Here is a 25,820-nt window from a genome sequence, read left to right on the forward strand (position 1 = left end):
AATATTTTATAATTAAAATTATAAAATATTTAAAATTAATATTTGTATAAAAAGTTATAGAAATATTAATTTTAAATATTTTATAATTTTAATTAATATAATAAAATTATAGTATTAAAAATTATGTTAAAAATTTATAAAAATATATATAATAAAACCAAAGGTGTATGTTGAGAAAAAGCATTAAAATAAAAATGAGGTTTGGGTAAAAAAATTAATATTCTAGAAAAAAATAATTAAAGGTTTGTTTGTAATTTTTATTTATTTTGCATGAATAGAGTTCTCTTTATCAGCTTATATATGTACTGTGTACAGACAAAATATTTTAAATACATACTTCAACTTAATGAAGAAGACTTGAAAAGTAAATATGATATTTTATATAGTTAGCTTAATATGTTTTTATTTTTTAAATTAAAATACTAATAAAAATATTAAAGTTTTCTTAGTAAAAATCAAACACTAAACAGCTAGCATAATAAGTTTATATTGTATTTAAAGTATATAAGTTCAAAAATTATATTATAATAGTAAATTAACTAAATGCACCCTTAAAAGTAATGGAAATTGGGATAGGGATAGGGTTACACAACAACTAAGTGATGAATGAAATCTATGATAAAATATATGCGGTTTATTTTATTAATTATTAAACAAAATTGTATTGTTTTAAAAGATTTTGGTAGATAATATTTGTTTGGGGACTCATTAAGTTTAGTCCAAACTTTACATATATAAATCTGTTCTTATATATAACAAAACAAAAAACAAATGTGAAACTTTATATCTATTACTCTCTATTTATTTATTTATTTTATAAGAAAACAAATTAATGAGATTTTATGGTATTTTTTCATAAATTAAAAAAGATAGAAGCAAAAGTAGTTATTTTTTATAAAAAAGTATAAAAAAAAGCCTTAGTAAAAGTTATTTAATGATTAAATTGAACAAAATAAGCCTTAGTTTGTTTTTGACCGAATTCATTATGGAGAGGATTAATACATTCTAATGAGAATTATTCATTATGGAGAGGATTAATACATTCGAATGAGAATTATTCATTATGGAGAGAATTAATACATTCGAATGAATTCATCCACTATTATGATTGAGTCTTCTTTAAGTCAAATAGTTTTGGATGAGAATTATTAAAACTCAAAATTTTATTTTTATTGCTCTCTTAATTAACTTTATTATTACGAAACTATAACATGTCAAAATAAATAAATAAGGTTAAAAGATTAACAAGATCTTAATACAAAATAGTTAGATACATTAAGATAATTATGTTCTTTTCATAGTTTAAGTCTAGGTATAAATTTGCTCTATTTTCAAGATAATACATACATACATATATATATATATATATATATATATATATATATATATATATATATATATATATATATATATATATATATATATATATATATATATATATATATATATATATATATATATATAATACTTTTTTTATTGAGATTTATTTTAAAATACAAAAGTTTAATAATGATGGTGGACCTATAAATTCTTTACATATTTATGTGTTTATCCTTTTAGAATATATAAAAGTTTATTTAAACATATATATATATATATATATATATATATATATATATATATATATATATATATATATATATATATATATATATATATATATATATATATATATATATATATATATATATACTTGTATAATTAACTTAGTTAAATTTATAAATTAATAAAAATTTATTTAAACTTACATAATATTAAAAATTAGTTCATTTAGCTTAGATTAGTTAATTAGTTAATAGAGTTAAAAAAATTATCTTGTTTAACACGTTTTTGACCTATCTAATATGTTTTTGATCATTTAAATACATTTTTTTACACGTTTAACATATTTTGATATGTGACGTGATTAACTAATTTAATTAAAAGTATAATTAGTTCGGTTTGATCGGTTTATTAACCGAAATGTACATTCAAACTGTTGAAGTCGGTTTACTAAATTTCAAACCATTAGTTTGTCGGTTTGAACGGTTAAAAGTCTGATTTAATCGGTTTGATTCATTAACAAATTTGTTAAAATATATTAAATATATATATATATATATATATATATATATAATAACAACTGATATATATTTAATGTATATAAAAAATTACAAATATTATAAATAAGATCTAATAACATAATACAATAATCTCTAGTATAATTTTTAAAACACAAATACATAACAAAATTTTGTTCAGAGCGAATATCTGAAAATAAGCATAAAGAAATTAAGTTAACAATTTTAAAATTAAATTTGTCTACCGATAATAATTAATATTTTTGATAATATATCAAACAAAGTCTTTAAATTAATGATATTCTTTCATTATTATTAGTTTAGAGGTGTGTTATAACCTAATAGTTATAATATATTATTTATCATGGTCAATATAAAGTTCAATTTTTATTCTCTTCTTATTTAAATATTATTTTTTGAACATTTGATCGGTTTAAACGTTTTGTTCTCGTCTTATTTAAATATTATTTTTTAAACATTTGATCGGTTTGAACAGTTTGAGCGATTTCAGTAGCGTTGAATAACCAACAAACCGAACCATTGTGATAGATTTGATAAAAAAAGAAATCATAATAAATTTGGTTCGGTTGAAACAGTTTTGATTCTATTTGATTGGATTGATTAGTTTATTTACATCAATACGTATGGATTTGTTTAACAAATTTTATTTTATCAATATAACATGTTTTCACCCATAAGATACAGTAAACCCATCATATCCTCTACCTAGTTGCACATGTCAAATAATTTTTTTTAGGCTACTTAAATAAATCATTTTAAAACTTTTGTTGAAAAAAAAAAGGTGTGAGTTTAAAACAATAAACAGAAATACCACATTAGTTGCACACATGCCCTAATTTGCAATTAAAATACTTCTACTTAAACTTTTGATAAAAGAAAAAAAAAATGATGTGGCTTTACACCAATAAAAATAATACAACATTAATTAGTTGCATATGTGAGTTGTGACCTACTTTAGTTTTTATAAACTTACTTAAATAAATAATTTCAACATTTTCATCTGAACTTTTGTTACAGACCCGGAGAAGAAGTTAAAGACATGGTGCTAGAGTTAATACTTAATACCACTGTATAATTGTGAGCTAGTACTTTTAGGTTTTTTTAGAACGTTGAGTTCCGCTTCTATTTAGGAGTGAGACTAATCCTCGCGGGTTAAGCACATAACCTACACCCGCAAATACTTTTAGTTTTTATAAGTTATTAAATAAATACTTTCAAATATTTTTACATTAATTTTTGTTTAGAAAATAAGAAAAATTGATACAATTTTTTTTTAATAAAAAAAGCACTTTAGTTACACATGTATTTTTTAAGAAATTTATGAAAATTATTTACTTGTAAAGAAGTGTGAAGAGTAAAATCACTACAATTAGACTCACTTTGTTTTACCCTATCAAAGTTGATGTTTTTAGTCGAAACTGGTCTTACTGAACTATATAACATTCATTTTGAATATTTGTACATTGTCTTTATCGTTTGGTTAAACCATTTTAAATTAATAAATTCGACTCAAATTATTTAAAATAAAAACTTGAGTGAAACTAAATAATAGAAATAAAAGAAAATTAGATTGCTCATATTAATAATGAAACGAAAGAGCATCAAGTAAGTAAATATTTAAAATTAAATAATTATAACAAAAAATTTCAATAATATATTTTTTATTATAGGACAACTAACTCAACTCATCTAATAAGTAATTAAAATGAGTTGAATATATTTAGTGTTAGTTTAATTAGGAATATGATTGAATTAAAAATATTGATGTTAGGGAATAATATAAGAATTTGGCTCAAATTGGTGAAATAAAATATCAATTATCCTTTTAATTAAATTTATAATAGAATGAGGATTTACGTTTTTATATGTTTTCAAAGTAAGACCTATATATTCTATTATAATACCTTCTAATTTGAAGTAATATTCAAATCTAAATATTTAAACTTGACTTCACCACTTAAGTTGACCCAATTAAATAAACTATTTAAATATAACAATGTTTTAGTGATCAATTTATTCAATTCTTTTCTTACAATCCAGTTGACATCATAAGAGCAGTTATTAATTGTTATATTTTCAGGAGTTTTAATTTCTTTTAAAATGAAACTTTATTCTTTTCTTTATCATCTTAAAACTAGATAGGACTAATTATTTGACCTTTAAAGAATGTTTTTGATTTGTAACAATAATTTATTTTATATGAAAAGTATGATTTTAGTTAGATAAAATTTTGTTATGTAAAATTTGTTTATTTTTTTTAAATTATGTATTTTTTTTTGTCAATTAATGTATTTTTTTTTTCACAATGTGTAACACATCAAAAAATCAATAAATGAAACACATATATATATATATATATATTATACTTAGACTCTATTTAAGCCCTTAAGCTTAACATTTCCAATTAAACATTTAAGTTGTAAACTTATTAGGATATATGTACCCACATCCTTGATGAATGATTGAATTTGAACAAAAAAAACAAAGCATACAAAATTCTGAAGAAAACGTGTCACATTAATGCGACTCTAGGAGACTTATTACTTATTATCATGAGAATACAATTCTCATTTTATTATCCTATTAAAAGCGCTTTAAATTAAAGTTGAATTATGATTTTAAAATGATAAAAAAGACAAACTAGAAACTAACTAATCCCATCTCCTTTAGGCTTTCAACAGTTTCCTTGAGGCTGACTTCAAAAGGGATGAAGTTTATGCCCAAAGTTTTCGCTTTTTCCTTTGATACCGGGTAGGGTACCGAAAATTCGTCATCTTCTTCCCACCTGCACCATATTATGAAAACAATCAATGCTTAAGAATTATGTTAGAACATTGAGAAAATACTTAAATTGTTGTGAAAACATATATATGTTTTTTTTGGTGAATTAGGTCTTCGGATTATGGTATGATAATGTTTATTAAAGCATGAGGATGAATTAGTTATATGGGGTGGGTAAATATATATGAAAGAAATACATACTTTTGAGGAAGTCTGGTAATGAAAGAAGGATAAAGTTTAACGAGTTCATTTGCGACATCTGATAGGCGGAGCTCTCGCTCGGAAAGACAATATCTTCCATTAGCCGAAGAAATCTCAAATGCTTGAATATGAGCATCCGCAACGTCTTTAACATTTATCCATCCAATTAGATCTTTATATAATTGCAAACCTAATTATTAAAAAGACAAAAGAATCAAAATCAAGAGAATAATTAAGATATGCATTTTGCAATATATCTATTGTTACATTTAAATATAACACTACTTACCGTTCATGAGGTTCAAAACAATAACACAAGTTAAATTGAGCGACGAGTTAAACATAGAACCGATAACCGCTGACGAGTTTATCACAACCATGTCGATTCCTTTCTCTTTTACAAATTTCCATGCAGCTTCCTCCGCTAAAGTCTTTGAAAGTTGATACCACAACTTTATGTTGAAAAACATTTATATTAGAATATATTTTTGATTTCTTTAATTTAAAATACAATTTATGTGTGAAAAATGATCTTATTACTTACCTTATTCTTCTTACAATGTTCAGGGTCAGAAAACCAAGTCTCGTCGAGCACACCTTCGGATGAACGTCTAGTTGTGAATGAAACAGCTGTAATCGACGATGTTAGAATAACCCGTCTTACAGAAGGAGTTTTCGCACAAGAATTTAGTACATTGATCGTGCCTTTCACAGCTGGCTCAACTATTTCAGCCTGTATTATTAATTAATACATATTTTAGAGGAATATTGTGAAAGATGAGGACTAAATAATTTGAAGTAAGAACAAGTGCATACATAAGGATCCTTTTTGGTGGTAAATGTACATGGAGAAGCAACATGAAACACACCATGACATCCTTCAATTGCTTCATCGAAGGAACAATCCTCGGTTAAATTTGCTTTGAACAATTTTAGTCTCTCTTTGGCTCCATCGAGCTCAACTAAATGCTTCGTTTTCAGGGGATCGGCTACGTATCAACATCAACAAACTAGTGAATACCGAACTCCAAGTTAACCATCTCATAATATATATCTTTTTAATAATCAAATCATCAAATTCATTAATTAAAATATTAAAATACATCTACATTAAAATCCAAAAAATATATTTTGTTTTCTTCCATTTAAAATATATTATATTCAAAAACACGTGATCTTTGATATCTTAACACCTATAAAAATTTCTGAAAAAATAATAAAACATACGGAGATCTTGCTAGTAACTCTATTGCGATCATTTGAAAACACTTTTGGAAAAGAATAGGTGGGTAAGGAAGGTTACTAACAGAGATCGCGAACGGTGGCGTTGACTGTGTATCCTCGCCGGAGAAGGTGCTTGACCAGCCACGAAGCTATGAAGCCTGAAGCTCCGGTCACGCAAACTGTTTTTCCTTCTCCGCTCATCTTTATCTTTCTTTATCAAATATTCGGTAATTAATTAATATTGGATACCTTTTGTCCATTCATTTTATAGGCACCATATTTTGTCTTACAAGTATTTTATTTAAAAAAAATATATAAATTGTTAAGATATAAAAGATAAGAGGCATAACTTGTTCAACCACCGTTTGTTTAAATTTGCATATAGTCTTCCTTCTTTTATTATATAATTAAATATATATTATCTAAAACCAATCAAATTGTCTCAAGGGGAATGATCTGCCAAACTTTTATCCTGAAATTTAATTTTGTCCGGTTCCTTGTTAGCATGTAACAACCATTTGATTATGACATACATTTAATTCATTATAGCTAAGACGTAATAGTGATTAATTTATCTAATAAATAAATAATAATAATAATAAAAGTCAAGCACACTAAACACATCTTTATGCATTTTCTTTTGTAATTTTATTTATGCATTTTTGTAAGTATTTTAGATGCACATATGCCATACTTTAGTTTTTAGTATATATATATTTGTATGAATTTTATTTTAATTTATTCTTTAATTGTTTGTACTGTTCTTCGTCTCACCCAAATTAATGTAAAGAAATCTTTTTATTGGAATTTATTGAGATTTTAGATCTCTTCTTTCAAATCTCACCATTTAAGATTATTTGCGGTTAAAATTATACCAAACGAGATTTTATGTTAATGGTTTCAAAGCGTGATATTTATAAATAAATTAAATATTTATGTCACTAATTTAATTATCAAATTTTAGTGAATGAAGGATTTTAAATACCGATTCTATGAAATTCGATAGTCAAAACCCTCAATTTATTGCAATTCAATAATTAAATTAGTGACATTTATCTTTTATTTATAAAAGTCACGTAAATAATAAGTTATCAATGTTTGAAACCTTAAACCCTCATTTTGTATAATTCTAATCATAAAAGACCTAAATTTTGAGATTTGAAAAAAAAATATATATCTGAAATTCCACAACTACTATGATACCATAATTGGTATGTTTGGTAATCCATAAATTAGTATTGTAATTGGAATTGAAATTGAAATTGAAATTGAATTTGGGTCCAACTTAAATTCTTGAATTTGGTATATCCTTTAATATTAAAAATTTGAATTTGAATTTGATTTTCAATTTAATTCAATCTAGTATAATTTTATAATTCTTAATTCCACTATTTTTATCTCGAAATTGTAATTCTAAATTTTATTATTTTGTATTTTTTTAAACAAAATAACTTATTATTTTATCATTTAAAACACGATTAAATTTTTTTAATCGATAATTATTTTTTGAATTTATGATGATAAAATATCAAACCAATGTTTTATTTTCCTTTTTAATTTATTAAGTTAACATTTGAACTAATATATTTTATTAATTTAAGAAGTTAATATGTTAACTAATATTTTTCTTTTTTAAATTTAGGAGGTTAAAATGTCGAACTAATATTTTTTTTTATTTTATGAAATAAAATATTGAGCCGATATTTAAAAAAAATCGAAACTTAAAAAATTTATTGATATTTGAGTTATCCTAATTGGTTGTTACAAACCAATATTGTAATAAAATATATAATATATATATTAATATTATTTTTATTTTATTCTTTTTTTCAAACATAAGAATTGTGAGTAAATTATATAAAATAATATAATTGTCTCAAACATGTTCAATCCCAATTTAATTACATTGTTAATTTCACTCATCCAAACATACTCTTATATATATTCTAAATAAAGTGAAAGATTATGTTGTAATATATTATTTAATAAAATAAACGATGTAATGCTAAAAATAAATTTAGAAAAATATCACAATAACTCAACTTAATTAAAAAAAAAAGAAAGGCAATCTAAAAAAACAAGATAGAACCAACTTAAATTGTATGACAATATTACAAAACAACCTATAAAAATACAAACAATAAAACAAACACATAAAAGCATGTTTTTGAAACTTACAAAAGATAAGGTTACATATTAGTTATAACAACTTTCATATTTATTTACCTAATATAAAATAAGATCCAAAAAGTTAGAAACTCCAACAACTTTAGGCTTTCGACGGTTTCCTTTAGGCTAACTTCAAAAGGGATAAAATCTATGCCTAAAGTTTTAGCTTTTTCTCTCGAAACCGGATAAGGTGGTGTAAATCCTGCATCCTCTTCGAACCTATACCAAAAAAAGTTGTTTAGATTTTATATGTTATGAGTCACTTGATTTAATTTTTAAGAACAAAATCTTACTTTAGAGGAAGTCGGTGAACGATAGAAGGATAAAGTTGAATAAGTACATTTGCCACGTCTGATAATCGAAGGTCTTTTTCAGAAAGACAGTACCTTCCATTAGCGGAAGGAATCTCAAATGCTTGAATATGAGCATCCGCTACGTCTTTAACATTAATCCATCCAACGAGATCTCTATAAGATTCTAGACCATTCATGAGATCCAAAATTATACTCACAAGTTAAATTAACCGTAGGTCGCAACATGGAACCGATAACTATTGTCGGGTTTATCACAACCATGTCAATTCCCTTCTCTTTAGTAAATTTCCACGCGGCTTCCTCTGCTAAGGTCTTTGAAAGCATATACCACAACTGCATTTAAACAAATATATACATATGAATTAGAAAATTTATTTTCTTAATTTTTGTTTGAAAATGGTTATGAGATTAACTAATTACCTCATTCTCCTTGCAATGTTCGGGGTCAGAAAACCAAGTCTCGTCGATCATTTCATCGGATGAACGTCTAGTTGTGAATGAAACAGCTGTAATCGACGATGTTAGAATAACCCGTCTTACAGAAGGAGTTTTCGCACAAGAATTTAGGACATTGATCGTGCCTTTCACAGCTGGATCAATTATTTCAGCCTGTATTATTAATTAATACATATTTTAGAGGAATATTGTGAAAGATGGGGACTAAATAATTTGAAATAAGAACAAGTGCATACATAAGGATCCTTTTTGGTGGTAAAAGTACATGGAGAAGCAACATGAAACACACCATGACATCCTTCAATTGCTTCATCGAAGGAACAATCCTCGGTTAAATTTGCTTTGAACAATTTTAGTCTCTCTTTGGCTCCATCGAGCTCAACTAAATGTTTCGTTTTCAGGGGATCGGCTATATATAAACATCAATGAACTAGTGAATATATCTTTTTAACCATCAAAACAATAAATCCGTTAACCAAAATATATTTACTATAAAATCCAAAAAAACATATATTATTTTCTTCGAATTAAAACATTTGATATCTTAAACACTTACCATTAACCTTACCACTTAGCTATGAGTTAACATACTTTTTCATTGAACAAGACTTTTTTATAATGTAATAGAGATTTCATGGGAACTGGAGGCGATCATTTGAAAACATTTTTGGATAAGAAGAGGTGGGTAAGAAAGGTTACTGACAGAGATCGCGAACGGTGGCATTTACGGTGTATCCTCGCCGGAGAAGATGCTTGACCAGCCACGAAGCTATGAAGCCGGAAGCTCCAGTCACGCAAACTGTCTTTCCTTCTCCGCTCATCTTTATCTTTTATCTTTATCTTAATCTTTATCTTTATCTTTATCTTTATCTTTATCTTTATCTTTATCTTTATCTTTATCTTTATCTTTATCAAATTATTCAGTAACGTTTTGTCCAATCATTTTATAGGCACCATGCATATTTTGTCTTACAAATATTTTATTTCAAAAAATTATATAAATGATAAGAGGCATAACTTGTTCAACCACACGTTCATTTAAATTGCATATAGTCATCCTTGTTTTATTATATAATTAAATATATATATATAATATAAAACCAATCAAATTGTCTCAAGACGACATTTTTTATCCTGAATTATAATTTGGTCGATTCCTTGTTAGCATGTAACAACCATGAATTTTATTTATGCATTTTCTTATGTAGGACATACTTATTATTGAACTTGCACATGGAGACATTATGGCGTTTTTTTGTTTGTTTTATTTTTATATTTCATTTTTGTTTTATTCCATATATTTTGTTGTCATTTATAATATTACCGTTAAGAAAATTAACAAAATATTGTTTATGTAAACATAGTTTAGATAAATTATTATTATAAAAATTCAATTATTTTAAATTGATTTTGATTGGTAAGATTGAGTTTAATATATATATATATATATATATATATATATATATATGAGAGAATAAAAAGTTTATTGTAAAAAATTTTAATTATTTTTTCAATCCAATTAATTATTTTTCTCATCTATTAATTAATTTTTAAATATATATTAACTTTTTATGATTACACATGAATATATATACATCTAGATAGTTGAAAAAACTATTATAGGTTCAAATTGAAATGAAAGATCATGTCTTATTAAATTATTCAATAAAAAGAATTATGTAATTCTTAAAAAAGGATAACATAAAAAACAAAATAGTAATACTGAACAAATTTACAAGATGACTAATAGATATAAGAATCTATAGCGGTAAAATATGATGAGGAGTGAAATGAGAAAAATAATTTTATGATATTTTATTTCTCTTATTAGTGTATTTATACTTATATAAAGTGATCCCTAAATTTTTAGTTATTTAAAATTTCCAGTAGTTAATCACTATTAACAATAGCTCTAACAATTTTTAGCAGTTAATTAACTGCTTCTAACAACACTTAGCAGTTAATTAATTACTATAAACCATCTAACAAATTAGAAATAATATATTAACAATTATAAATCAGACTTATACTCAACAATATTCATCAATTATTTCTTTAAATAATTAAATTTTATGTCAAATATTACAAAACAAGGTAAAAATACAAACAATAAAACACATAACATAAAAAGCATGTTTTAAAACGTGCACAAGAAAGTTAATTACTTATTAGTTATATCCACTTCCATATTTATTTACCTAATATAAAATAAAATTCAAAAAGTTAGAAACTAATGAATCCGAACAACTTTAGGCTTTCAACTGTTTCCTTGAGGCTAACTTCAAAAGGGATAAAATTTATGCCCAAAGTTTTAGTTTTTTCCCTCGACATCGGGTAAGGTGGCACAAATCCTATGTCGTCTTCAAACTTATACCAAATATGTTTGTTTTCATTTATGTATTTTAAATAATTTGATTTAAATTTAAGAACAAAATCTTACTTTAGAGGAAGTCGGTGAGCGATAGATGGATAAAGTTGAATAAGCACATTTGCCACATTGGATAATCGTATGTCTCTTTCAGAAAGACAGTACCTTCCATTCGCGGAAGGAATCTCAAATGCTTGAATATGAACATATGCTATATGCTATAGCGATGAATCCAGGGGATATGAATTGATGAATCCATTGACCAACAAAATTATTGTATCTCGAGATGTTGTTTTAGATGAAAAGTCGGGAGAAGTTTGAAGAGAAAGGCCAAAAACTTGTGTTCATTGGCTACAGTGATGAATCCAATGGATATCGATTGATGAATCTATTGACCAACAAAATTATTGTATCTCGAGATGTTGTTTTCGATGAAAAAGATACTTGGAATTGGAAAAGGAAAGAAGTTGAAGACTTGGGATCACAACTATTTACTAATTCAATTGCATCACAAGCTAATACATCCCAAGCTAGCTCATCTCAATCTTCTGCACAAGACTCAGAACCTGATTTAGATAGTCCTCCAAAAAAGACATGAATGGTTCAAGACATTTATGATGAAATTGAGTTTGGATTATTTTCTTGTGAGCCAGAATCAATGCAAGAAGCTTCTCAAAAAGAATATTGGCAAAAATTAATGAAGGACGAGTTATCTACAATTGAGAAAAATTCAACATGGGAACTCGTGGACTTGCCAAATGGAAAGAAAATTATTGGATTAAAATGGGTCTACAAAGTAAAGTGCAGTGAGGATGGTTTGATTCAAAAACATAAAGCTCGACTTGTCACAAAGGGTTATTCTCAACAACCGGGAGTTGACTTCTCAGAAACTTATGCTCTTGTTGCAAGAATGGAGACAATATGTACTTGTGTAGCCACAACTCAATTGGAGGTAATATATTTCAACTTGAAGTAAAATCAACTTTTCTAAATGGAGAAATTCAAGAAGATGTGTATGTTGAGAAGCCCGAAGGTTTTGAGATAAAAAAAGAGAAGAAAGTTTATCGACTAAAAAAGTCATTGTATGGGTTAAAGCAGGCACCCCGAGCGTGGAACAACAAAATCAATAGCTATTTAATAAAGAAATACTTTAATCGAAGTACAATTGAATCATCTCTCTATGTGAAGACTATTGACAAAGATTTCTTGATTGTATGTTTATATGTAGACGATCTCATCTATTTTTGAACAAACAAAGCTATGGTGGCAGAATTCAAAAATCAAATGATGAAAAAATTTGAGATGACATATGTGGGACTCATGCAATATTTTCTTGGTATACAAGTTAAGCAAAGTCCAGGAATAATCTTTCTATCTCAAGAAAAATATATTGAAGATCTCCTCAAAAATTCAATATGAGTCAATACAAGCCCCTCTCCACTCCTATGGCGTTGAATGAAAAATTTCAAGTTAACGACGATGGTGAAAAAGCTGATTCAACTAGTTATAGAAAGTTGATTGGTTCTTTAATTTATCTCAACACAAGACCGGATATCACACATTTGGTAAGCTTGCTTTCTAGATATTAAAATGAGCCAAGTCAAATTCATTTTGCAGTCGCAAAAAGAATCCTTAGATATCTTAAAGGCACAAAAACTCAAGGCATTGAATTCAAAAAGAAAAGTGAATGTAAGCTGGTTGGGTATACAGATAGTGATTGGGCATGCTCGATTGATGATCGAAAAAAGTACCTCCGGTTATATCTTTTGTCTTGGATCAAATGTAATATCATGGAACTCAAGAAAACAGAAATTTGTGGCATTGTCATCAGCCGAAACAGAGTATATAGCATGCACTGATGCAGCTTGAGAAGTTGTTTGGCTTCAAAGAATTTTAAAGGACATGAAGTTTGAGCAATGTGAGCCGACAGTTATTGAACTATTACAATGACAAAGAATCCCGTTTTAATGCTCGGTCCAAAAATATTGAACTACGGCATCATTTTATTCGAGATTTGGTTACTCAAGAAGTAATTTTCATGAAGTTTATCAAGACGGATGATCAGACAGCAGATATCATGACCAAAGCCGTCTCGATTGGCGAGTTCGACAAATTCAAGAAGAAACTCAAGATTACTAATTAAGAGGGGTGTTAAAATAATAAAAAATTAATAATCTTGAAAAACATTAAATGTGATGATGAAGCTCAAGAGTTGAAAATGAAGCGTGAGAGGAAGATGAAGCTCAAGAGATGCATTGTTTAATGTCAAGAATTATATTTACTTCAAGTTTTAGATCCTTCTATCTCATCCTTTAAATTAAGAATCACTCATCATGGACTAGGAAATCTTGGGTTTTGTGAAATCAAAAGATCAAGTGCAGAAGAAGACAATTTGGTCTTGAATAAGGCAGTGAGCCTTAATTCTGAAGTAGGGCGAATTAAAACCGATAACAAACATGAATTCAGTAGTGAAGAGGTTCAAAGTCAGAAAAGACCTACTAAAGCAGAACGAGATGAAAATCGAAGACAAAGCAGAAAGATCCTAGATCCAGAAGCTACTAAATCTATCACGGGAGAAGATGAGATCTACATGAGGCAACTCTCACTCAATGGAAATAGTATTCCATGTAATCAAACTGTAGCCATTGAGGATAGTGAGGCAAGTGATGCTTATGATTTCTCTGATGAAGAGGTCCAGGACAGTCTGGAAAGTCAGGAACCCAACACTTATATTCATTCATGAATATAGTGACATGGAACATAAGGGGACTCAATGACCCTCTAAAATGTAAAGAAATCAGGAGGATCATTGAGAATCAGAAGATCACTATTATGGGTATTCTTGAGACAAAAGTCGGAACGTTGAGAAGGTTAGCAAACTGTGTATTGATAGTAGCTGGGAAATCATTCACAACTCAAATGACAAAACGGGCAGAATCTGGGTTATTTGGGATAACAAAGTTGTTGAGGTGATGACTCTCTTTTCGAATGATCAAGCAATCCTGGTGGAGGTCAAAAACAGAATCACAAGAATCGTGTGTAATCTTGCTATTGTCTATGGTAGCAACTCAAGCACTGACAAAAGACTCCTCTGGAATTGTCTTAGAAACTGGATCGGTATTGATAAATCTTAGGCTGTCCTTAGTGATTACAACGTAACCAGAAACGAATCTGATCGTAGCCCAGAATCTGAAATTACTCGGGATATGATTGACTTTAATGACTGCATCAAAGATATGGGTTGTATCGAGCCTACTAATTCTGGGAATTTCTTCACTTGGTCTTCTACGAGAGGGAATGAGCAAATTAGAAAAAGTAGAATTGACAGATGTCTGGTAAATGAGAGCTGGATTAACCAATTTCCGAGAAGTCAACTTTATGTTTTGAATCCGGGTATATCTGATCATTGCCCGATTAAATTGTTCTGGGAAAAGGAAGAAAGGTTCAAAAGGCCCTTTAAATTTTTCAATTTCTGGATGGATAATGATAAATTCAAGGGTATTCTCGAAAGTGTATGGTCAACAGATGTCAGAGGTTCTAACATGTATAGGGTTTCTGAGAAGCTTAAGCTCCTGAAGAATCATCTCCAAAGCTTTGACAAGAAGAAGTTCAGCAATATCTCCAATAGAGTTCTGGCTGCTAGAGAAGAACTGGAAGAGGTTCAGAAAAAGTTATTAAGGGATGATAGTGATGAACAACTCAATGAAACAGAAAGATATGTGCTTGAAAACTTCAGGAAACTGAGTCTGCTTGAAGAGAATTTTGTTAGACAGAAATCAAGACAGAGCTGGCTTTCGTTGGGTGACAAAAACACAGCTTTCTTCTACAGAAAATGCAAGGCTAGAAACATGAGAAACAATGTGTACAGGCTGAAGAATGATGATGGTGAATATGTTCAGGGTCAAAAGGGTGTCCAAGATCTGACTATTGATTTCTATAAACAACTTATGGGTACAAGAAAGCAGCATCAAAGTCACCTGAATACCTTGTATCAAATTATTGATAGGAAAATCTCTACAGAAGATAGTCGCGAGTTGATAGGTGGTCACGAAGGTTGAGGTTAAAGAAGCTCTGTTTAATATTGATGGGAATAAAAACCCGGGTCCTGATGGGTTTAATGCACAGTTCTTCAAAGATAATTGGTCGGTTGTGGGTAAAGATGTTACTGATGGGGTTCTGGAGTTTTTCAAAAATAGGAAGATGTTAAAACAATGGAATACAGCGGTCCTAACCTTGATCCCCAAAACTGCGGTACCTGAGAAAGTACAAGATTTCAGACTAATTTCCTATTGCAATGTGATTTATAAAATTATTTCAAAAATTATTTCTAAACGTTTTAAAAATGTAAAAGGAAAAATAATAAATCTTAATCAATCTACATTCATCCCTGGTAGGACAATCTCTCATAATATTCTTCTCATGCAGAGCCTATTAAAAGGCTACGGGAAAAAGAAAATATCCCCGAGAGTGGCTTTCAAAATAGATATCAAGAAAACTTTCGACTCTGTTAGATGGGAAGCCATTCGAGACTTTCTGGTTGTTTCTGTTTTTCCTATGATTTTTATCGATTGGATTATGCAATGCGTTTCATCATCCTGCTTTGTTGTTAGCGTCAATGGAGTCCACAGAGGCTATTTCAAGGGTGAAAATGGGGTAAGACAAGGGGACCCCCTCTCTTCTTACCTTTTCGTAGTTATCATGGCGATCTTTGAGAGCATCTTCGCGATGTTTCGAAAGAATCGTCCATACATATTTCACCCATTCTGTGAGGTAGAGGAGGTAACACATTTATGCTTTGCTGACGATTTGTTCATTCTAGCGTACGCAGACGTTGATTCCATTAAAATTATTAGGGCTGCACTAACGTTCTTTTCTGAGGTAACAGGTTTAACTATTAATGAAAGCAAAAAGTGTGGCATTTTATGGAGGCGTGAAGGACGAAACAAAGCAGGACATCTTCAACATCATGGGCATCAAGGAAGGCAGCTTTCCCATAAGGTACTTAGGAATTCCGTTAACTGCGAAGCAGATCGAGATCTCACACTGCAAGTCGCTGATTGAAAAGGTAAAAAACACGATATCTGGCTGGGCAGCAAAAAAAATTTTCTTATGCAGGGAGGATCGAACTTATCAAAACCGTGGTTATGGGCATAGTTGGCTATTGGGCGCAACAAATGGTCATTCCGAAGAAGGTAATGAAGGAACTCGACACGCTGATGAGAAACTTTATCTGGGGTAGTAGTAGAAGAGGAGGAAAGAAAGTCAAATGGACCGCTCTCTGCAAACCGAAGGACAAGGGAGGCATCGACTTAAAGAACTGTATCGAGTTGAACAAGGCTCTAACCTTCAAGCATTTGTGGGCTTTGGAGCGCAATCAGGAGTCACTATGGATCAAATGGTTGCATACGAGGTTTATGAAACACGAAACCAGCATCTGGACCTGCAAAATTCACGAAGGTATGAGCTGGTCTCTAAAAAAGATTCTTAAACTAAAAAGCGATATTGCAGATCTCTATGACATCCGACTAGGGGACGGGAAAGACACTCTATTCTAGCATGACCCTTGGTTTGAAAACCAGCCTATCATCGACAAGGAGGAGTTTCAAAATACTCGTATCAGAAGGGACTGCGCAAAAACGAAAATCAAAGACATCAAAGACGGGAATTAGAACTTGCTCTTGAGAAGAATTCTAGAAGGAAAGAGGATACTTGATCATATAAGTAACATACAACTACACGACAGACCGGATATTCATGAATGGAAAGCTGAGGACAATGGGAAGCTGGTATTGAAGAAAATATGGGAGGTAATCCGGGAAAAAACGCAGAAAGTAGAATGGGCTTCTCTTGTATGGTCAACGAAGATTATCCCTCGACACCAGTTCATTCTATGGCTCGCCTTCTGGGAAAGACTCAGCACTCGTGATCGTATCAGTAAGTATATGAGCATCTTGGACGCGAGCTGTCTTCTATGCATAGGAAATGAAGAAACCATAGATCACCTATTCGGGAGCTGCTGTATTGCTTCGGAGCTTTGGGACAGATTCTATAAAAGCCTAGAGCTGACCAGTTTCCTGAGCGAATGGAATGAAATCAAAGAAGCAGCACTACTCAAAGCCAATGGAAATAGATTTGCAACAAGCGTGTTCAAGTGTGGATTTAGAGCCGTGGTGTATAACATTTGGCAAGAACGGAATGCAAGGGTATATGACAGAACCCGCAGGAGCATTGACGAGTTATGGAAAGATATTGTATCGGATTGCAGCGCCCTCGCAGGAACGTGGAGAAGAATTCCAAGCACGGAGCAGAACTGGAATATCTGCAGGAACTGGAATTTACCGTTTTTTAAACTCACTAGAATTGAAAGCATTGTAAACAAATAATTCATTTACGTTTTTAGCTTTTTAGCTTTTATTCAGAATGTTATGACTTCAAAATCATTCTAGGTCTGTCTAGAATGATCTCTTAAACTCGTGGTTTTTTTTCCCGTTTTTGAGAATTTTTAATAAAATGACGCTAAGTCGTTTTTCCCAAAAAAAAAAAAAAAAAAAATCACTCATTAGTTTTTCAAAATCAAAATTAAATGAGTTAGCCACCTATAATTTCTATAATAAAATTCTATTTTCTTATTTATAATATTTTTCCGCACAAACCGAAAGACTCTTATTGATAAAGAAACTTTTTTTTATATATAATATACATCTCAATTCAGATTCAGATAAATCTCAAATAATATATATATTTTGAAAATAATGTTTATTTTCTGGAGAAAAAGGGTTGATCTCAAATAATTAATAGAAATAAAATTAATTTAATCTCAAATAATTAACTCTATCATTTTATCTTATATTGAATTAAATAGCTCTAATAATAAATTAAGAAATAAAGAATATTTGATTGTAAGAGTAGGATTTGACAATAGAGAAATTGTATAATGAAAAAAGGTGACTTACAGAGATCGCGAACGGTGGCGTTGACGGTGTATCCTCGCCGGAGAAGATGGTTGACCAGCCATGAAGCTATGAATCCCGATGCTCCGGTCACACAAACAGTCTTCCCATCTCCGGTCATCACTCACTCTCTCTCTCTCTCTCTTAATCTTGATCTTGAATATCTTGATCTTTATCATCAATACATTTTATCCATTATATATATTATGCCACTTCATTTGGGCTAGCTGGATCCTATCTCACTTTTACTAAACTCAAATTACGTCAGATATATTTATTTTAAATTTATTAGAATACTAAATTTGGAAATATAAGTTAATATATTCTCTCAACCTCAAATTTGACTTAAATCAGGACTATGTTCTTAAAGTAATTAATTATGGTTTAGTGTATTTATATGGAAGACTTGAACTTTTTTTCGAAAATTTAGGTATATAAAAAATTACGGACAATAATAATGATTCTTTCGGTAATTCAAAAAATGGTAAGATAGGTGTAAAAGTTATATATATATATATATATATATATATATATATATATATATATATATATATATATATATATATATATATATATATATATATATATATATATATATATAACATATTGGTTATACCAACATAAGAAAATAATATTTATCAATTAAAAAATATATATTGTATATATAATTGTAATATTTAAATTAAAAAAATAAATGACTTCATATATAAATTATAGGTGGCTTCATATGTAGGTGATAAATGATTTATTTTAAGGGAGACAAGTGACACATTCTAATGCAGATAAGTGGAATTTATGATAAAGTACAAGTTACATATTTCTAATAAAGATAAGTGGCATAGGTGAGGAAACTTATTATTAGATGATTAAATTTTAATGGAATTTAGATAAATCTATTATTTTATGATGTGGTTGGTAAGTAGAATTCTAATTGAAATTATGGGTCTAATTTTAATCATTATGTTTGGTACTCATTTAAAATTAAGAATTTAAATTAAAATTTTAATGAAATTCAATTTAGTGTTTCTATAATTCTTAATTTTCTTTTAGTTCGAAATGGTAATTCTAAATATTTATTTTTTCTATATTTATTTAGAAAAATATTTTATTATTTTATAATTTATAACAAGTTAACATATTAAATATTAAATTGATATATTCAAATTATTTTTAATATATAATATAAGAATTAAATATAGTTAAATTATAATTTAATGTTAATTTTAATTTCAATTTTATTCATCCAAATCTAACCTTATAATTTTAATATATATATATATATATATATATATATATATATATATTGGGTATGTGTTTCATAATATTAAAATGTTGATATTTGTGATAATTAAATAAAAGGTATAGATAGTTTAAAGTATTAAATTTTCAAAATTTATTAAAATATGGAAATAATATATTTTAATTAAATATATATATATATGTAATTGTAATATTTAAATTAAAAAATAAAAATAAATGAGTCATATATAAATTATAGGTGTTAAGATATCAAAAATGTTTTCAAATGATCGCAATAGAGTTACTAGCAAGATCTTGATATGTTTTTTATTTTTTCAGAAATTTTTATCAAAAGTCTTATTGCAAGGTTAAGGGTAGGTGTTAAGATATCAAAGATCACGTGTTTGAATATAATATATTTTAAATGGAAGAAAACAAAATATATTTTTTGAATTTTAATGTAGATATATTTTAATATTTTAATTAATGAATTTACTGATTTGATTGTTAAAAATATATATTATGAGAGGGTTACCTTGGAGCTCGATATTTACTAGTTTGTTGATGTTGATACGTAGCCGATCCCCTGAAAACGAAGCATTTAGTTGAGCTCGATGGAGCCAAAGAGAGACTAAAATTGTTCAAAGCAAATTTAACCGAGGATTGTTCCTTCGATGAAGCAATTGAAGGATGTCATGGTGTGTTTCATGTTGCTTCTCCATGTACATTTACCACCAAAAAGGATCCTTATGTATGCACTTGTTCTTACTTCAAATTATTTAGTCCTCATCTTTCACAATATTCCTCTAAAATATGTATTAATTAATAATACAGGCTGAAATAGTTGAGCCAGCTGTGAAAGGCACGATCAATGTACTAAATTCTTGTGCGAAAACTCCTTCTGTAAGACGGGTTATTCTAACATCGTCGATTACAGCTGTTTCATTCACAACTAGACGTTCATCCGAAGGTGTGCTCGACGAGACTTGGTTTTCTGACCCTGAACATTGTAAGAAGAATAAGGTAAGTAATAAGATCATTTTTCACACATAAATTGTATTTTAAATTAAAGAAATCAAAAATATATTCTAATATAAATGTTTTTCAACATAAAGTTGTGGTATCAACTTTCAAAGACTTTAGCGGAGGAAGCTGCATGGAAATTTGTAAAAGAGAAAGGAATCGACATGGTTGTGATAAACTCGTCAGCGGTTATCGGATAAGTGGAATTTATGATAAAGTACAAGTGACATATTTCTAATAAAGATAAGTGGCATAGGTGAGGAAACTTATTATTAGATGATTAAATTTTAATGGAATTTAGATAAATCTATTATTTTATGATGTGGTTGGTAAGTGGAATTCTAATTGAAATTATGGGTCTAATTTTAATTATTATGTTTGGTACTCATTTAAAATTAAGAATTTAAATTAAAATTAAAATTTTAATGAAATTCAATTTAGTGTTTCTATAATTCTTAATTTTCTTTTAGTTCGAAATGGTAATTCTAAATATTTATTTTTTCTATATTTATTTAGAAAAATATTTTATTATTTTATAATTTATAACACGGTTAACATATTAAATTGATATATTCAAATTATTTTTAATATATAATATAAGAATTAAATATAGTTAAATTATAATTTAATGTTAATTTTAATTTTATCCATCCAAATCTAACCTTATAATTTTAATATATATATATATATATATATATATATATATATATATATTGGGTATGTGTTTCATAATATTAAAATGTTGATATTTGTGATAATTAAATAAAAGGTATAGATAGTTTAAAGTATTAAATTTTCAAAATTTATTAAAATATGGAAATAATATATTTTAATTAAATATATATATATATATATATATATATATATATATATATATATATGTAATTGTAATATTTAAATTAAAAAATAAAAATAAATGAGTCATATATAAATTATAGGTGTTAAGATATCAAAAATGTTTTCAAATGATCGCAATAGAGTTACTAGCAAGATCTTGATATGTTTTTTATTTTTTTAGAAATTTTTATCAAATTGCAAGGTTAAGGGTAGGTGTTAAGATATCAAAGATCACGTGTTTGAATATAATATATTTTAAATGGAAGAAAACAAAATATATTTTTTGAATTTTAATGTAGATATATTTTAATATTTTAATTAATGAATTTACTGATTTGATTGTTAAAAATATATATTATGAGAGGGTTACCTTGGAGCTCGATATTTACTAGTTTGTTGATGTTGATACGTAGCCGATCCCCTGAAAACCAAGCATTTAGTTGAGCTCGATGGAGCCAAAGAGAGACTAAAATTGTTCAAAGCAAATTTAACCGAGGATTGTTCCTTCGATGAAGCGATTGAAGGATGTCATGGTGTGTTTCATGTTGCTTCTCCATGTACATTTACCACCAAAAAGGATCCTTATGTATGCACTTGTTCTTATTTCAAATTATTTAGTCCTCATCTTTCACAATATTCCTCTAAAATATGTATTAATTAACAATACAGGCTGAAATAGTTGAGCCAATTGTGAAAGGCACGATCAATGTACTAAATTCTTGTGCGAAAACTCCTTCTGTAAGACGGGTTATTCTAACATCGTCGATTACAGCTGTTTCATTCACAACTAGACGTTCATCCGAAGGTGTGCTCGACGAGACTTGGTTTTCTGAACCCGAACATTGTAAGGAGAATAAGGTAATTAATAAGATCATTTTTCACACATAAATTGTATTTGAAATTAAAGAGTATTAATGTTAATATAAGAAATCAAAATATTAAAAATATATTCTAATATAAATGTTTTTCAACATAAAGTTGTGGTATCAACTTTCAAAGACTCTAGCGGAGGAAGCTGCATGGAAATTTGTAAAAGAAAAAGGAATCGACATGGATGTGATAAACTCGTCAGCGGTTATCGGTTCTATGTTTAACCCATCGCTCAATTTAACTTGTGTTATTGTTTTGAATCTCATGAATGGTAAGTAGTGTTATATTTAAATGTAACAATAGATATATTGCAAAATGCATCTTATTCTCTTGCTTTTGATTCTTTTGTCTTTTTAATAATTAGGTTTGCAATTATATAAAGATCTAATTGGATGCATAAATGTTAAAGACGTTGCGGATGCTCATATTCAAGCATTTGAGATTTCTTCTGCGAATGGAAGATATTGTCTTTCCGAGCGAGAGCTCCGCCTATCAGATGTCGCAAATGAACTGGTTAAACTTTATCCTTCTTTCATTACAAGACTTCCTCAAAAGTATGTATTTCTTTCATATATATTTACCCACCCCATATAACTAATTCATCCTCGTGCTTTAATAAACATTATCATACCATAATCCCAAAACCTAATTCACCAAAAAAAACATATATATGTTTTCACAACAATTTAAGTATTTTCTCAATGTTCTAACATAATTGTTAAGCATTGATTCTTTTCATAATATGGTGCAGGTGGGAAGAAGATGACGAATTTTCGGTACCCTACCCGGTATCAAAGGAAAAAGCCAAAACTTTGGGCATAAACTTCATCCCTTTTGAAGTCAGCCTCAAGGAAACTGTTGAAAGCTAAAGGAGATGGGATTAGTTAGTTTCTAGTTTGTCTTTTTTATCATTTTAAAATCATAATTCAACTTTAATTTAAATTTAAAGTGCTTTTAATAAGATTATAAAATGAGAATTGTAAATTCTCGTGATAATAAGTAATAAGTCTCCTAGAGTCGCGTTAATGTGACACATTTTCATCACAATCTTGTATGCTTTATTTTTTTTTCTAATCCAATCATTCATCAAGGATGTGGGTACATATATCCTAATAAGTTTACAACTTAATTGTCTAATTGGAAATGTTAAGCTTAAGGGCTTAATTAGAGATCTAAGTATAATATATATATTTCATTTATTGATTTTTTTGATGTGTAACACATTGTGAAAAAATAAAATACATTAATTGACAAAAAAAAATTACATAAGTTAAAAATAAATAAACAAATTATACCACAATTAACAAATTTTACATAACAAAATTTTATCTTACTAAAATCACATTTTTCATATAAAATAAATTATTGTTACAAACTAAACATTCTATAAAGGTCAAATAATTTGTCCTATTTAGTTTTAAGATGATAAAGAAAGGAATAAAGTTTCATTTTAAAGAAATTAAAACTCCTGAGAATATAACAATTAATAACTGCTCCTATGATGTCAACTGGATTGTAAAAAAAAATTGAATTGAATAAATTGATCACAAAAACATTGTTATATATATTTAGATAGTTTATTTAATTGGGTCAACTTAAGTGGTGAAGTCAAGTTTAGATATTTAGATTTGAATATTACTTCAAATTAGAAGGTATTATAATATAATATATAGGTATTAATTTGAAAACATGAGAAAACATAAATCCTCATTTTATTATAAATTTAATTAAAAGGATAACTGATATTTTATTTCACCAATTTGAGACAAATTCTTATATATATTAATCCCTAACATCAATATTATTAATTCAATCCTATACCTAAACTAACACTAAATATATTCAACTCATTTTACTTAATTGAATGAGTTGAGTTAGTTGTCCTATAATAAGAAAATATATATATATATATTATAGAATTAATTATTTTGTTACAATTATTTATTTTTAAATATCTTTCTTACTTGATGTGTCTTTCCTTTCATTATTTATATAATTGATCTCATTTTCTTTTATTTCTAATATTTAGTTTCACTAAGTTTTCTTTAAATAATTTGATTCAAATTCATTAATATAAAAATGGTCTAACTAAACGATAATGTACAAATATGCAAAATGATTGTTTCATAGTAGAGATGTGAAAACATTGTTAGGGTAAAACAAAGTAAGTCTAATTGTAGTGATTTTACTCTTAACACACTCTACAAATAATAATTTTCATAGAATTTAAAAAAAAAAATACATGTGTAACTAATGTTACTGGTACATGTGTTAAAAATATATTAAAGTATTCATTTAATAACCTATAAAACTAAAAGTACTGTTTGCGTTTGTGAATTATTTGCTTAACCCGCGGAGATTAATCGCACCTTGAAAGAGAAACAAAACACAGTGTTTAAAAAAAACTAAAAATACCAAACTCATGTGTGCAATTAAACTGGTAATTGTTTTTATTGTTATAAAGCCATGCCAATTTTTTTGTTTTAAAAGGTCACTTAAAAATGTCTGAAATTACTAATTTAAGTAACCTTTCAAAATTAAAACTAAAGTATGGCACATGTGCATCTAATTATGTGCTATTAACTCTAGCACCATGTCTTTAATTTCTTCTCGGTCTGTAACAAAAGTTCATGTGAAAATATTGAAATTATTTATTTAAGTAAATTTATAAAAACTAAAGTAGGTCACATGTGCAACTAATGTTGTATTATTTTTATTGGTGTAAAGACATATCATTTTTTCTTTCTAACAAAAGTTTAAGTAAAAGTATTTGAAATTATATTCATAATTAAGTATCTTATAAAACTAAAGTTGGGCACGTGAACAACTAATATGGTATTTGTTTGTATTGTTTTGAAGTCACCAATTTTTCTTATTCTTTTTGCAACAAAAGTTCACTCATCAGAATGTTTAAAATTATCTATTGAAGTAACCTAAAAAGGAAAAAAAAAAGTATTTGACATGTTGAATTTTGGGTGAGGATATGATGGGTTTACATTGTCATATTGGTGAAAAACATGTTAAATTGATAAAAAAAAAAAAAGAGAGAAAAGTATGTGTTAATTAACAAATCAATACCTAATAAATCTAAGGGCGTAAATAAATCGACCAATCCGTTCAAACCGAATCAAAATCGTTCAAACCAAACCGAATATCAAATCGAACCGGCCAAACCAAGTTCATTATGACTTCATTTTTATCAAACCGATCTCAACGATTCGATTCGTTGGTTCAACGCTACCGAAATCGCTCAAACCGTTTAAACCCACCAAATGTTTAAAAAGTAATATTTAAATAAGACAAACAA

At 27.8% G+C, this 25,820-nt stretch overlaps 2 protein-coding genes and 1 pseudogene across 2 annotated transcripts in view; 1 reads left to right on the forward strand and 2 right to left on the reverse strand.

The window, feature by feature from the left end:
• Positions 1–4,550: 4,550 nt before the first annotated feature.
• On the reverse strand, positions 4,551–6,499 carry LOC124930821 (phenylacetaldehyde reductase-like). The gene is made up of 6 exons (XM_047471182.1): positions 6,371–6,499; positions 5,880–6,052; positions 5,608–5,796; positions 5,353–5,515; positions 5,064–5,253; positions 4,551–4,866 (listed from the first exon to the last, which is right to left on the reverse strand). Exons 1-6 carry the CDS (start codon positions 6,486–6,488, stop codon positions 4,722–4,724), a joined length of 978 nt encoding a protein of 325 aa, XP_047327138.1. The 5' UTR covers positions 6,489–6,499; the 3' UTR covers positions 4,551–4,721.
• Positions 6,500–8,413: 1,914 nt separating this feature from the next.
• LOC124930822 lies at positions 8,414–10,060 on the reverse strand (annotated as a pseudogene).
• A 2,132-nt stretch (positions 10,061–12,192) lies between these two features.
• Positions 12,193–25,820, forward strand: part of LOC124929940 (phenylacetaldehyde reductase-like) — a 29,762-nt gene continuing 16,134 nt past the window's right edge. The window contains exons 1-5 of the mRNA XM_047470319.1: positions 12,193–12,517; positions 20,362–20,534; positions 20,618–20,806; positions 22,622–22,784; positions 22,878–23,067. Coding sequence (XP_047326275.1) covers positions 12,193–12,517; positions 20,362–20,534; positions 20,618–20,806; positions 22,622–22,784; positions 22,878–23,067 — 1,040 coding nt within the window. The remainder of the gene's footprint in view (positions 12,518–20,361; positions 20,535–20,617; positions 20,807–22,621; positions 22,785–22,877; positions 23,068–25,820) is intronic.

The sequence above is a fragment of the Impatiens glandulifera genome, chromosome 3 (genome assembly GCF_907164915.1).
Source record: "Impatiens glandulifera chromosome 3, dImpGla2.1, whole genome shotgun sequence".
NCBI classification, from domain to species: domain Eukaryota; kingdom Viridiplantae; phylum Streptophyta; class Magnoliopsida; order Ericales; family Balsaminaceae; genus Impatiens; species Impatiens glandulifera.